A 13,399-nucleotide genomic window follows, 5' to 3' on the forward strand; every position below is an offset into this window, starting at 1 on the left:
ATTGGACAGACGAATAGACGAATAGATGTGCGTTTAGAAGAACACAAAAACGCATTGAAAAAAGAAGAGCGAACTTCTTCCTTGGTACAACACATGAAGGCCACGATACATAATATCGACTTCAACAATACTAGAACAGTGGTGAAAGAGGAACATCTTAATAAGAGAATAATTAGGGAGGCTATCGAAATTAAAAAGAGGCCGCAGAATATGAATAGACAAGATGACGCTTCTAGGTTATCAAGCATTTGGAGACCTGCACTGAGGGAAACTCGAGCTTTAACATCAGAGGATAGGCAGAGATTCCAACAGGCAACCAGTGGTGGTGTAACGCCTGCCAGAGTCCTTCCCTCTTTGCAGATGATAGCTAGCAATAGGGAGAGAGAGAGAACCGAGCCAGAAGATAGGCTGAGATCTCAACAAGCAATCCACGGTGTTATGATGCCTACCAGAATCCTTCCTTCTCTGCAATTGACAGTTAGTAATAGGGAACTAGAGAAATCTGAGCCTTTAACACGCAGTCAGGTTGCAGATAGGATAATGAAGTAGGAGAAAAAACTGCTGCCCTCCAATCAGGACACAGAGTCGCAGGCTAACCAACATACGTCAGCAGCAGCGAACATAGAAAAGCGACAACTCCGATCTCGCAGCATACCCACAGCTTCCAAACTGAAAGTAGGGACCTGATGATGACAAGTTAGAGAGCTTGTCGAAACGTTGCCAAAAAGAAAACTTTTAAAGTGTTGGTTAGGATTTTAGACAAGAGTTACAAAGTGTTTTGTTGGGATTTTGGAGGATCTTAAACTGGGATTTTAGCCAGGATTTTAAGCATTTCAACTAACAGACTTTTAATGATGCGGGAAAACACTCGAGATTTTAATTTTTTATATACACCCGCGAAAACTTGAGAAGACACATACATACATACATACATACATACATACATACATATACATATACATATATATATAGAGAGAGAGAGAGAGAGAGTATCCTGCAAGAGAGAACTAAATCTTTTAATAGGAAAATGGCTAGTACGAGCTGTATGACAGAATTGAAATAGGAAAATATTATATGTGTTCTAATATAAGGAACCTTGTTAAGCAAGTTAAAACTATTTACAAATAACTTAAAAATGCTTTAGGCCATTATCGCAAAACCTGGAAATGCTTTTATACTTAACTGGAATAGTCTTTAAAAAATAGTCTTAAGAAAAGCAGAACTTGTGTATAGAAAAATCAGTTCTCTGTGAATAATAATGTACTGAACTTCTCTGTGAGTTTCTTTTTAGTACAAATAATGTTGGGTGAGTTAAAATGACATCTATATCCAACACTATTTTATACAGTTTTAATGCAAAAATAACCATGTTTTTTCTGATGCTATCAATGATTTAAATGATTTTAAAGTAATCTGCTGATTCAGTCTGACTCAATCTGTTATAAAAAAAACTAGAAAAGCAAAATATAGTGCTTCATTAAAAAAATAAGCATAGGAAGAAAGAAAAAGTAATATGTACATTGAGAACTTCCCAGATTTGGAAAAATAAGTAATGTTATTATACAGTCCTGAAAAATGTATATTCTTGAACCAATAGCAACAGTTTGGGACCTGACAAATATAATAAGTTAATTTAATATTGTATTGTGTTTCTGAGCAGTTTTGTAAATTTTGAATTACAATATGTTCATTTTTTCAACAGTCTGATTTGAATAGGAAAAATAATAAGATACATAGCTACTGTGATTTTATATAGTTGCTTTAGGTTGATACCTGCTTGTTGTCCTGTTAGCTTTGAGACACCATTTCTTAATTCTCACAATAATTGGCAATGTTTTTAGAGTCATCTTAGAATTTGATTGGGATATTCATTGTGGATTGTACAGTTTCTTTTATATAACCATTTAACCAGACAGAGCCATCTGCATTTGAAAGTCATTTTTCCATGTGATTGGATGGAGGTGAACAGCGAGACAGATAACTTCAATTGAATGGGTTGAAACTGAATAGTTCTGGAAGATTTATTGATTTATTCCCCCACCCCCCAATGAAGAGTTAGTTACTTAAAAGTTTGTAATGTAATTTTTGAGTTGATATGTTACAGTACATTAGGGAAAAGCAAATCACTATGTTGTTTCTTTAACATACATTTTTTAAAAAAATTAAAGAAAATGCTACTGCTGATTTATGATGATTGATATCTTGGATTGTTTCTGTATTGTATGACAGCTGGTTTTGACTAATTTTCTGTTTAATGGTGAAGGATTATCAGATTCCCCCCCCCATCTAGAAACTTGTACTTAAAAGTATAACTTCCTAATAATGGATACTTCCTGTTATTTTTGCATGTGTAAAATAAATGCCTTAAAACTAAAGTTCTGTAAATGCAGGTAAGAAATATGCAGCAATTCACTTCATGTTGCTTAGTAATAATTGAACTCTTGAACCAGAAAACACTAAGGGAGAGAGCTGAGGAATACAGAAAAATTATTAGAGTTTATCACCAAGTTTCTACATTTTTTGTATGATATAATTTTGTGAAAGGAAGATTGTGTTGCTTGGCAAATCAGTAATGCTCAGCTGTTCAACTGCAGAACAGCCTGACGATTTAGAAAAAGAATAGCTATTATTTGGGGATTTTTTCCCCCATAACTAGTTAATTAATAACAAGCATAAAAGTGGAATGCACCCTCATTTGGCCCATTGGTTGACTAGCGAAATGCAAGAATATGTTGCATCTGTAAAAATATTGTACAAAATAAATCTATATAATACATGCTACAGTACAGTTTAACTATGTTTCATTGTTAAGCATTTTGTTCTCTCTATGATGCCTATTAAAATTGTCTCTCTTTTTTTTAAAGATTTTAGCAAAGCGATGTCTCAGGCTGGTACCTCCCCATTCCAGGAAGCTATTAGGCAAGAACTGGAATATACTATGAAAATGGAACTGGATAAAATACTTGGAACTGCACCACAGAATGAACTACAGGTTAGGATTAAAACAAAATTACAGTATGTTCTTGAGTAGATCCTGTTTTTGTAATGTTCAGAATTTTGGGATATATATGGGATAAGTACAGTATCTAGGCAAATGTTCTGGAATTTGTCAGAGAAACAAAGGAATTTTAAGTGCAGCCACTTCAAGAGCTTTGTTGTTCTTAAACATCTCCTTTAGGATTACATGTAATAATATTAAACAATGTAAGTTAGAAAGCAGTTTTCTATGCATTCTTTCCATTTTGGGATAGATTAACTGATGCACAATAAAATATGATTTTTTTTCTATATTTTTTGTGCTTATCTGTTTTGCCTTCAGCAACTTTATTATCTTTTGTTGACACTTCTTGATTTCACACAGTGAAACATCCTAAGCAGTTGGCAAGCATGACAACTCTAACAATAGGGTAGAGGGGCAAGAAGTAATAGATACATAAAAACTATTTATAAATAAAGTTATATCAAGTGAATTTTAAGGAGTGCATGTGTGTATACGTGCATATCATAAGCATTTAGCATGTGTATGTGTGAAATGCTAAAAGGTTATGATGGTTAGTGCAATAATCATTGGTAAGAAAATTCTTATGCATTCACTTTATCTTGCGTAGCAATGGGAGGAAGAAATAGAAAAAAGAGGAAACAATGTTTTTATTTTTTTAAAAAAATGGTATACAAATTGTTTAGGTATGCAAGTAATCGTTACATATTTGAAAGTATTCATATCTAACCCAGAAATAAATTAGCATAAGAAAGGATAGCTTTCCTCATTACAGTGATATCCTCAGTTTCCAATAATACTTGCAAATGTTGAAAACAAAGACATAGAAATAGAAACTGCTGATATTGATGATATTGTATTCCAGTTCAGAAAAAGAAACAGATTACATAGATGCAGGCATACATATGCAAAAGTATATTTTGAGCCTTGGATGCTTTCCTTTTTCTTAGCTTTTTAAAAATTACTGCCTTCTACATTGTTTGAGGCAGTGAAACATAGAATTCTAACACATTGATTTCTTTGCACTAATATATCTTTGATAATTCCTTTTCTGTGTTTTGTTTGCCTGCTGCTTCTAAGGATATAAAAAGATGGCTACATTTTTTAGAATCTAGTAACATCTAGCCTTGCTCCATTTGAAATTAAAAATTAAAAATAATTCTATAACTACAGGTAGTCCTTGTTTAGAGACCATTTGCAGTTACAACAATGATAAAAAAGTAACCTTATGACTGTATTTTACAGCTTTCACAGCTCTGTAAAGTAAAGCAAAGCTAGAGTAAGATCATAACTAGAGTCATAGTTTCACTTAGTGATTGGTTCGCTTAATGATCAAGTTGACAGATCCACTTGTAGTTGCTAAACAAGAAATTTATAATTATTGCCTGAATAAACTATACTTTTCAGCTTTATTCACTTCAGATAGTGAGATAGGAGGCATATAAATTTAATAAACAATAAATATATTTCCCTGACCAAGTCAAGTAAGTTATGATATATGTTACACTGTATAACATAAACAACAGTGTGCTAAAATAAGTACTGATATATTTTAACTTTATGCAACATTTCCAATTTTTCCTCTCAAAAATGAAAGAGAAATGGCTCTATTTCTGTTGCCTCACATTTTACAATAATTTTATATCTCTGTTTTGCATAAGTCTTAGCAGAAGTTAAAAATAATGTGCTTCAATTTCCTTTTTCAGCACACTAAAAAGGACCTGGAAGGATTTCAAAAGCTCTTTCACAGATTCTTACAAGAAAAAGGACCATCAGTAGACTGGGGAAAGATTCAAAGACCTCCAGAGGATTCTGTAAGTTACAGCATGATGTGAATTACCAATTTCTTGTGGATCTCATTGTTTTTTAAATATCATATTCTGACTTACCCATGGATTTTGAAGAAGTTTACACTAAGCTATACGAAGGAATTGGGTTTTGATTTGAAGGAATAAAAGCCAACAGCCATGATGTATCAGGATATCAGTTTGCCTAAAGATAAAATGTTACTATCCTCAACAATATCTGTCACTTATCTTTGAGTCATTAAAGGGGGCTTCTAAAAAAATAAGTCCAGGAATTGGAGTAACAAATATATAAGGTTCCCTAAAGCATCATCTTTGCTGGCATTCAATGTTTGCAGTAAGATTTATTGAATCAGTTTTGGTTACCTAGTTTTACTTCTGCAGCCACTCAGTACTTAATCTAAACTTGTTGCTTGCAAACAGGAACAGAGTATTTCAAGATAGTAACCAAACACAGTGGTTGGGAAGAAGAGCAATCAGTCTTTGGATTGCTTTCACCAATATAGACAATTCTGCAATGCTGTCTGGATGAAAATTTTGTCTTATGTAGCTAAAACCAAAATTTAAATCTTTACTGCATATTTTATTTTGCAATTCTTTTTTACAATAAAATACTATAAATAGTATAGTTATTCTAACATGCTTATCACCATTGCTTTCCTTTCAGATACAGCCATATGAGAAGATAAAAGCAAGAGGATTACCTGATAGCATTGCTTCAGTTTTAAATAAGTTAGTTGTGGTGAAACTTAACGGTGGCTTGGGCACCAGTATGGGATGTAAAGGTCCCAAAAGTCTCATTGGTGTACGGAATGAGAATACATTCCTGGATTTAACAGTTCAACAGATTGAGGTGGGTAGCATATATGTGAGTTCTCCTTGTTAAATAATTGTCATAAAATCTCTGGCTATGATTCACAGAGAGCCCATGCAAAACACTAAAACCCCAGTGGGAAAGTCGACTTGCATTATGCTGAAATCTATTTTCTTTTGGGGGGGGTCTATTTCAAGAATCTTACAATCACTCCAGCTACCTCATATTGATGTATCATTACTTTTTAGCATATAACTACTTGTAAAAGAGCACCTGAGAGCAAATTGGAATAAAATATTAAGAGTACTGAAAAAGGTGGGGGGTTTTTTGTCATTACCATTCCAAAAGCTATATGAACATAAGAATATAAGCAGTGTTCTCTTGAATTGGACCCCTGGCTCATCTGATGCAGCAGTCTGTTCTCAAAATGGCCAACCAACTGCACAAGGAAGCCCACTAATCTCTCAGCAGATGGCTTTCAGAGGCAGTCACTCTGCTATCAATACCAATAGTCATTGATCCCCACATGTCCCCATGAAACATTAATTGGTGTTAGAGGCAAGTAGTAATGTTTTACACTAGTGCTTATTAATCCATTTGGTAGAAAGTTATTAAAACAGCAATACCATAAGCTTCCTTCAATAAGTTTATTGTAGACACTAGATGACTGTTCATGACATAATGAATTTGAAATGGTGTTGCTTATGTCAAGGATAGCATTGGTCCAAGAGTTTTTGGAAAACATTTATGTTTTGGCTGTTGTTTCTCAGGTTGTGTAAAAAAAAATTTAGAACTTGAAAATATTGTTGATCCTGCTGTCCATTCCATGCTATGTCCAATTTGATTGAATGAAATTTTCTGTTTTGTTGCCTGCAGTCAGCAGTTATATGAAATTTTGCAGATTGGATCTTCAAAGCACAAACTAACTTGCAGAATCACATTCCAATTATTGCATTTTAAAATGGATTGTGGATTGAGTGGTAATTCGAGTACTCTGTATAGACAAGGACCAATGAGAAGTTTGAAAATGAAATAGATTGACAGTAGATTGTATTTTTGGATATTCTTTCACTCAGACAGAGTAATCATATTGAGCAATAGCTTTGAGCATTACTTTTCTGAACTCCATTCATTGTATAGAGTTGGGTGGAGCAGGGAGCAAGAAGGGGGAAGTATCAGTGAAAGGACCTTGTAGTCACATGGAGCCTTTTTTTTTAAGGAATATGTAAAAAGTGCTGGGGTTCAATTCATATGTTAGTTTCACTTGTTCCAAGTCTGTAATTATTATTTGAAAGGCAGTTATTGCTGACTACATTGTTTCAAATACAGTGTAAGCTTTTCAAGAGTGTAGTGTTCCAAATGGCAGGATAAAGAAAGAAAAAAAAGAGTGGCTTGTGAGGAAAGTATGCTGTCCAGGCTTGGTTGTTACGAGGCTGCAATAATAAAGGTGAATTAGTTCAAAAAACCAAAGCATGACAGTTACTGGCACCAATACTAGTAGTTGAGCCATCTTGTCAGTTTTCAGTTAACTTCAATGTGTTGAGCTAAAAAAAAATCTTGTTTGTGATGGGGGAGGGGTAAATGATGATTTACACTTTTGCAGCACGATTTATCTCTTTTGTATATACATCATCATATTGCATACACATTAGAAAGTGGCACAGCTTGCATTGTGACAGCATCTTTGGCATTTTTATGAAAGCCTTCAATCCTCCTGGCCCCTCTAGAATTATGGTAAATAAAGGGGTTTTTTTAATATTAAAAATGCCCTCCTTGAGTAATCAGGTTGATGGCAAAGACTTAGTTAAAGCTTCAATCACTGTATATTTCCGATTTCCTTTGCTTTCTTTGTATCTTCAGTAGTTTTTAAGTGTTAAGTAAATGCTGTAAAACATTTAAACAGAAACTAGGGTTTATTAAACATTTTCTTATTGAACTTGTTGTTTAAATTTTTAATGCATAAATGTTGCTTTTGTATGCGTGTCGTGCCTTCGAGTCAGTCCCTGCTGTTTTCTTGGCAAGTTTCAGAAGTGGTTGGCCCTTGCCTCTTTCCTTGGCTGAGACAGAGTGACTGTCCAAGGTCATCCAATTGGCACAGTCTCTGAGTTTCCAGACTTAACCACCACACTAGACTGAATGTATGTCCTGCCCTCTGTACTGAAGAATATTTGAGCCAGCTTACAAATAAATAATAGAGGAATAGACGACAACTATGGTGCTGCAACTATGTTGAAAAACATTTGTAGGTTGGAAATATTTCAGTTTTCATACAGATAAAAGTATTTTCAAAACAGGAAACATAACTTTAGATAATGTACATATATTGTTGCATGCATCAAGTTAGGAAAGATATTCTTTACAAGGAAGAAAGGAAATTCCTCTTCAGATACGGTAGTTGCTCTCTGCAGTTTCCATAAACACTTGGCTTATATTTGTCATTCTTCCTAATTAGGGATAGCTATTTATGCATTGAAAGGTTTTACTCAATAAATAATTCTAATTTTATAACTAAGAACACGGACTTGGTTTTTCATTCTACTACTCCCCATCCCCAGTTCCTTTGTTTTTTGCATTATCATTAGTTTGAAAATAATTTATAAGCTGTGGGGTGAAATACTTCAGGTATGTGTTCCTCTTATTTTCTGAGGGAAAGTTTCTTGAGCGGAACACAAGAAGTAATAGGAGGTGGTGCTTATAAATGGTAGATGATTGAGAACATTTCTGAATCAGGAAGCTACCATAGAAAAAGCCACATCTTCTAGCCTGATTGATATATTTTGGACCAATTAATCTTTGTAGGTTCAATAGCAGGTTCCGATGAACACATTTTTGCAGTATTGTAGTGGAATTTGGATATGACTAAAATATGAATGAAACCAGGCAGTTTAATGTTTATTATGGACATTGAAGACAGAATTGGTAAAGACAAATTGGTGAAGACAAACTTGGTAAAAAGCTATTCTAGACAATGCCACTAATTAGCTGTCCAAGAGAAAGTAGGCCTAATGAACAGCAGGGTTTCATTCTCTCTGTTGACAAAAATGGATGAGGCAGTAAAGATACAACTTATTATTTTTTATTTGTTAAATTTATAGGCTGCCCATCTCACAATTGAGCAATTCTGAGCAGTTCATGTTCTTCCTTGTCCATTTTCAAAACTATATTCCAACACTACCAGTTTGTACCACCTCACGAGGAGAGCTGTTCCCCATATTACATTTTTGCATGACCAAACCCAACAATTCTTTGCAGCTGATGAAAATGATGGAGTACATCATTTTCCTCGTAAGCGGCTAATGGCAATTAAGTGGCATTTGTCTGTCTGTCTGTCTGTCTGTCTATCTATCGTGTTTCCCCAAAAATAAGAACCCTGACTTATATTTTTGTGAACCCCAAAATAAGTGCTTGGCCTTATTTTCAGAGAGGTCTTATTATTTTGGAGTAAGACGGGGCTCCTCTTGCCATCTTACTGATTTCCAGCTCTGCGTTTAAATATTTTCGGGGAGGGCTTATTTTCGGGGGGAGGCTTATTTTAGTGCATGTGCTCAAAAGCCCATCAGGGGATGTCTTATTTTTGGGGAAACTGTCTGTCTGTCTGTCTGTCTGTCTGTCTATCTATCTATCTATCTATCTATCTATCTATCTATCTATCTATCTATCTAACAAATTTACATAACCACCTGACTGATACATAGTGACTTTGAATGGATTATAAAATTTTAAAATTCCATTATAAATAAAAAACCCACTTCAACTCCCCTCCCTCCCCAAGACAGCAACAGTACAATTAAATCAGCCACTTGATCCATTTGTGGTCACCAGGCCCACTGATCAGACTCCTTGACTAGGCCCATGAAAAGCAACAGTGTGGGGAGCCAACCATACCTCAGGGGGAAAGAAGTTCGGTAAAGAAGGGGCCACCACCAAGAAGGCCCTTTTTTGTGGTCCCACCAGATGAGAATCTAATCAATGGAATCTGTATACATACCCTGTCTTGCCTTCTTAGTGGGCCAGATAAACGTAATATTTTCCATCATTACTGCCTGATGCAGTCTTCAGACAAGTGGTGATGCTCTCCATACCAATCAATTCCAGTTAAGCTGGTGTGTGCGCATATATGTCTGAGAATGTGAATCTGTAGCTAATAATCCATCTTCCCATATCACAAATGTTTAAATGGTTGCAGATCTTCAAAAGAAAAATTGCTACTGAATAAAGACTTCTAGCTTATTTACTACCTAACAATCGAACTGCATCACAAAATAACTCCATCTCTGATTTATGTGGTGATGAAGTTGTATATTCCCTACATTGGTAATGTGAAAAGCACTTATCATATAAAAATGATAACACACTAAGTGCTAATTTAAATCATTTGTCTCTTGCAAGATGTTCATTTTCATGAGACAGATTTTTCAAAGAACCTTGCAGTTAGTATATTTAGTAAGAAATATATTTAGTGATGATTCAAACTGAATTTTTGGCATAAGGGATCACTTATTTTTACAGGGTTAAGCATCGCTTAACCCTGTAAAATTATTCAAAGCCCTTGATTGATTGAATTAGATGATTAAATTTTGTGACTGTATTTTAACTTTGCTTTGATACAAATATAAAGCTGGAATATGGAGGTTATATTTAGCAGATATTTTATAGCAATTGTTTTAACATTTTAGCTGTTGTTTGAATTAGAAGCCCGTGTGTTTGTTTTTCCCGTTGATTAACTGTTGTCTTGTAAATATGCATGTTTAATAGCTCTTGAACATTAGATATCTTTAATGTTAGCGAAATGTTTAAAATAATATTTTATTCTTGTAGCATCTAAATAAGACTTACAATACAGATGTTCCTCTAGTTCTGATGAATTCCTTCAACACTGATGAAGATACAAAAAAAATCTTGCAGAAATACAGCCACAGTGGTGTGAAAATCCACACTTTTAATCAAAGCAGGTATTTATAGTTTAATTTTAATAATATCAATAGCTTAGCAATAGCTTTTAGACTTATATACTGCTTCACAGTGCTTTACACCCCTCTCTAAACAGTTTACAGAGTCAGCATATTGCCCCCAACAATCTGGGTCCTCATTTTACTGACCTCAGAAGGATAAAAGGTTGAGTCAACCTTGAGCCTGATGAGATTCAAACTGCCAAATTGCAGGCAGCCGGCAGTCAGCAGAAGTAGCTTGCAATATTGCATTCTAACCACTGCACCACGGCAGCTCTTATAATAAAAGTTATGTAGTTGCAGAAGAAATAGCATTTAAGGAGCCCAGTCAATTGTTATGTAAATAGTAGCAATAAAAATCTTCAATCTGTTATATAGGCTTTAAGCATTAATTTTTTAAATTACAAAAAAGACTGTTACATAACTATAATGAATAAAATTGTAAATGAGATGTAGATGAGAGAATGAGTGTTTTGAGATAATTTTTTTCTTTATGTTTATGGATTCTGTTTTCTAATACTGTCTCCTCATGTGAAAAGCTGCATTTTTTTCTCTCACATACGTTTCCCTTAGCTTTCTGTGATATTTGAAGAGCTTGGTTACAGTTGTCCCATGGAAAACCAGCTTTTCCCAGATAGGGTTGTATGTATATTAAATTTCTTTTTAAAATTACAGTTCTCAATTATAAACTACATATGAGCTTTTGGTTTCATAAACATGCTATAATAAGTAATTAATGATTGATATTTCCTCCAGACATTGAATTGATCCAGTGGTGCCTCACCTAATGTTTCAGCTGCTACCCTGAGGGCTTTTTTTTCCCCCCCAGGTATCCTCGAATTAATAAGGAGTCTTTACTTCCAGTAGCAAAAGATGTGTCTTACTCAGGAGAGAACACAGAGGCTTGGTATCCCCCTGGCCATGGAGACATCTATGCAAGTTTCTATAATTCTGGATTGCTAGATATTTTTATTGAAGATGGGAAGGAATATATTTTTGTGTCCAACATAGATAATCTTGGGGCTACTGTTGATCTGTATATTCTCAATCATCTCATGAATTCGCCAAATGGAAAAAGATGTGAATTTGTTATGGAAGTCACCAATAAGACAAGGGCAGATGTGAAGGTATTTAATTCAGTTGATTTCATTGAATGTAAAATCTGTATACTTCAGTTTAATGAAAAGGATTGCTAAATTATTATATTCCCCATTTGCAACACACTGATCCTCTAGAAATGTATTTCTCCCACCCCATTCTTGGTCTGTGAACCAGATCTGCAGACCACGTCCAATGGCAGGAAGTAAGACCCATTCTTATTGACAGAGATTCATTAGTTACACATTCCCACTCTGGAAATGCTAATTCTTTTTCTACCTTCTTCCACTGCTGACAGTGTTTCTGTACATTATGCATTTAGAGTTTTATATTGCATGTTCCATAGCTATGAAATCAATTATTTTTGCCTTTTATTTTGCATTTCATTGAGGTTCTCCTAAGTATTTATCACATAAGACATAATTTGAGAGGATGGTAACTGAGAAAATACCTAATAAAAATGTTTAATTTTTTAAATTGCTTTTCAGATCGCTTCCAAAATAGATATGGTTTTCTAAAAAGTGTTATTTTTTAAAAACAAAAGTATGCATGCATGCAGTTACAGTGCCTCTTAAGATGTAGTATCCTGCATAATACAGTGCATAAAGGAAAACAGTGTGGGAAATGAATCCCATTGGACTTAATACAATATAGTTCCAAAAAGATATATAAAATTTACATTATATTGCTGTGAGAAAAATAAAATAAAAGAACGTTTTGTCCAATATTAAATTTATTACAACAGTGGACTAAATTATGCCATGGCAAAATATATGTGGGTTTTTAAAGCTAAAGTAATTGCAATTAGATCTCACTGAAGCTAGTGGTACCAAATAATTGTTGTGACCAAAGCCATACATTTCTTTAGACATTTGTTTAGGCACTGTGACAGATTTCTATTTAATAAAGGCCACCTTTACTTTTGCAGGGTGGTACGCTTACACAGTATGAAAACAAACTGAGGCTAGTTGAAATAGCTCAGGTGCCAAAAGCACATGTTGATGAATTCAAGTCTGTTTCAAAATTCAAAATATTCAACACAAACAACCTGTGGATTTCACTATCTGCAATTAAAAGGCTTCAGGAACAGAATGCTATTGATATGGAAATTATTGTAAATCCAAAGGTAAGCCTGTAAATAATTGAAGACCGGAATTGCGGTGGTGAGAATAACATTATGAATCCTCTTGAGCTGATCAACTATTTATTTATTTATTTATTTAATTCAATTTGTATACCACCCTTCTCCTAGTGGACTCAGGGCGGTGCACAGCCAGAACTAAAACACATACCAATACAAAATTTAAAATTATTAAAAGAATTACATACTTTGGCCCAAATTTAAAACAATTCGAATTAAAACCCATTGACAGATTAAAAACTAAAAAACTAAAAAAAAAAAAAAAAACACTAAAAAAGGAGGGGGGGTTCACGCCAGCCCTGCTTGATGGAAAGTTTTCAGGGCACGGCGAAAGACCCGGAGATCCAATATCCTTCTTATCTCCGGGGGCAAATCGTTCCAGAGGGCAGGAGCTGCCACAGAGAAGGCCCTACCCCTGGGGGTCGCCAGCCGACATTGCCTGGCTGACGGCACCCTGAGGAGTCCCTCTCTGTGGGAGCATACTGGTCGGTGGGAGGCTATCGGCGGCAGAAGGCGGTCCTGCAAATACCCAGGTCCTATGCCATGGAGCGCTTTAAAGGTGGTAACCAACACTTTGAAGCACACCTGGAAGAC

At 34.8% G+C, this 13,399-nt stretch overlaps 1 protein-coding gene across 3 annotated transcripts in view; it reads left to right on the top strand.

Moving 5' to 3' along the window:
* The window catches only part of UGP2 (UDP-glucose pyrophosphorylase 2), a 33,325-nt gene that overhangs the window by 10,362 nt on the left and 9,564 nt on the right, over positions 1-13,399 (top strand). For all 3 annotated transcript variants that reach the window (XM_034432459.3, XM_087886538.1, XM_034432457.2), the window contains exons 2-7: positions 2,865-2,992; positions 4,705-4,812; positions 5,471-5,656; positions 10,436-10,569; positions 11,396-11,693; positions 12,593-12,790. In XM_034432459.3, the coding sequence (XP_034288350.1) occupies positions 2,879-2,992; positions 4,705-4,812; positions 5,471-5,656; positions 10,436-10,569; positions 11,396-11,693; positions 12,593-12,790 (1,038 nt within the window). In that variant the 5' untranslated portion in view covers positions 2,865-2,878. The remainder of the gene's footprint in view (positions 1-2,864; positions 2,993-4,704; positions 4,813-5,470; positions 5,657-10,435; positions 10,570-11,395; positions 11,694-12,592; positions 12,791-13,399) is intronic.

The sequence above is a fragment of the Pantherophis guttatus genome, chromosome 1, assembly GCF_059756535.1.
Source record: "Pantherophis guttatus breed Tessera chromosome 1, ASM5975653v1, whole genome shotgun sequence".
Lineage (NCBI taxonomy): Eukaryota > Metazoa > Chordata > Lepidosauria > Squamata > Colubridae > Pantherophis > Pantherophis guttatus.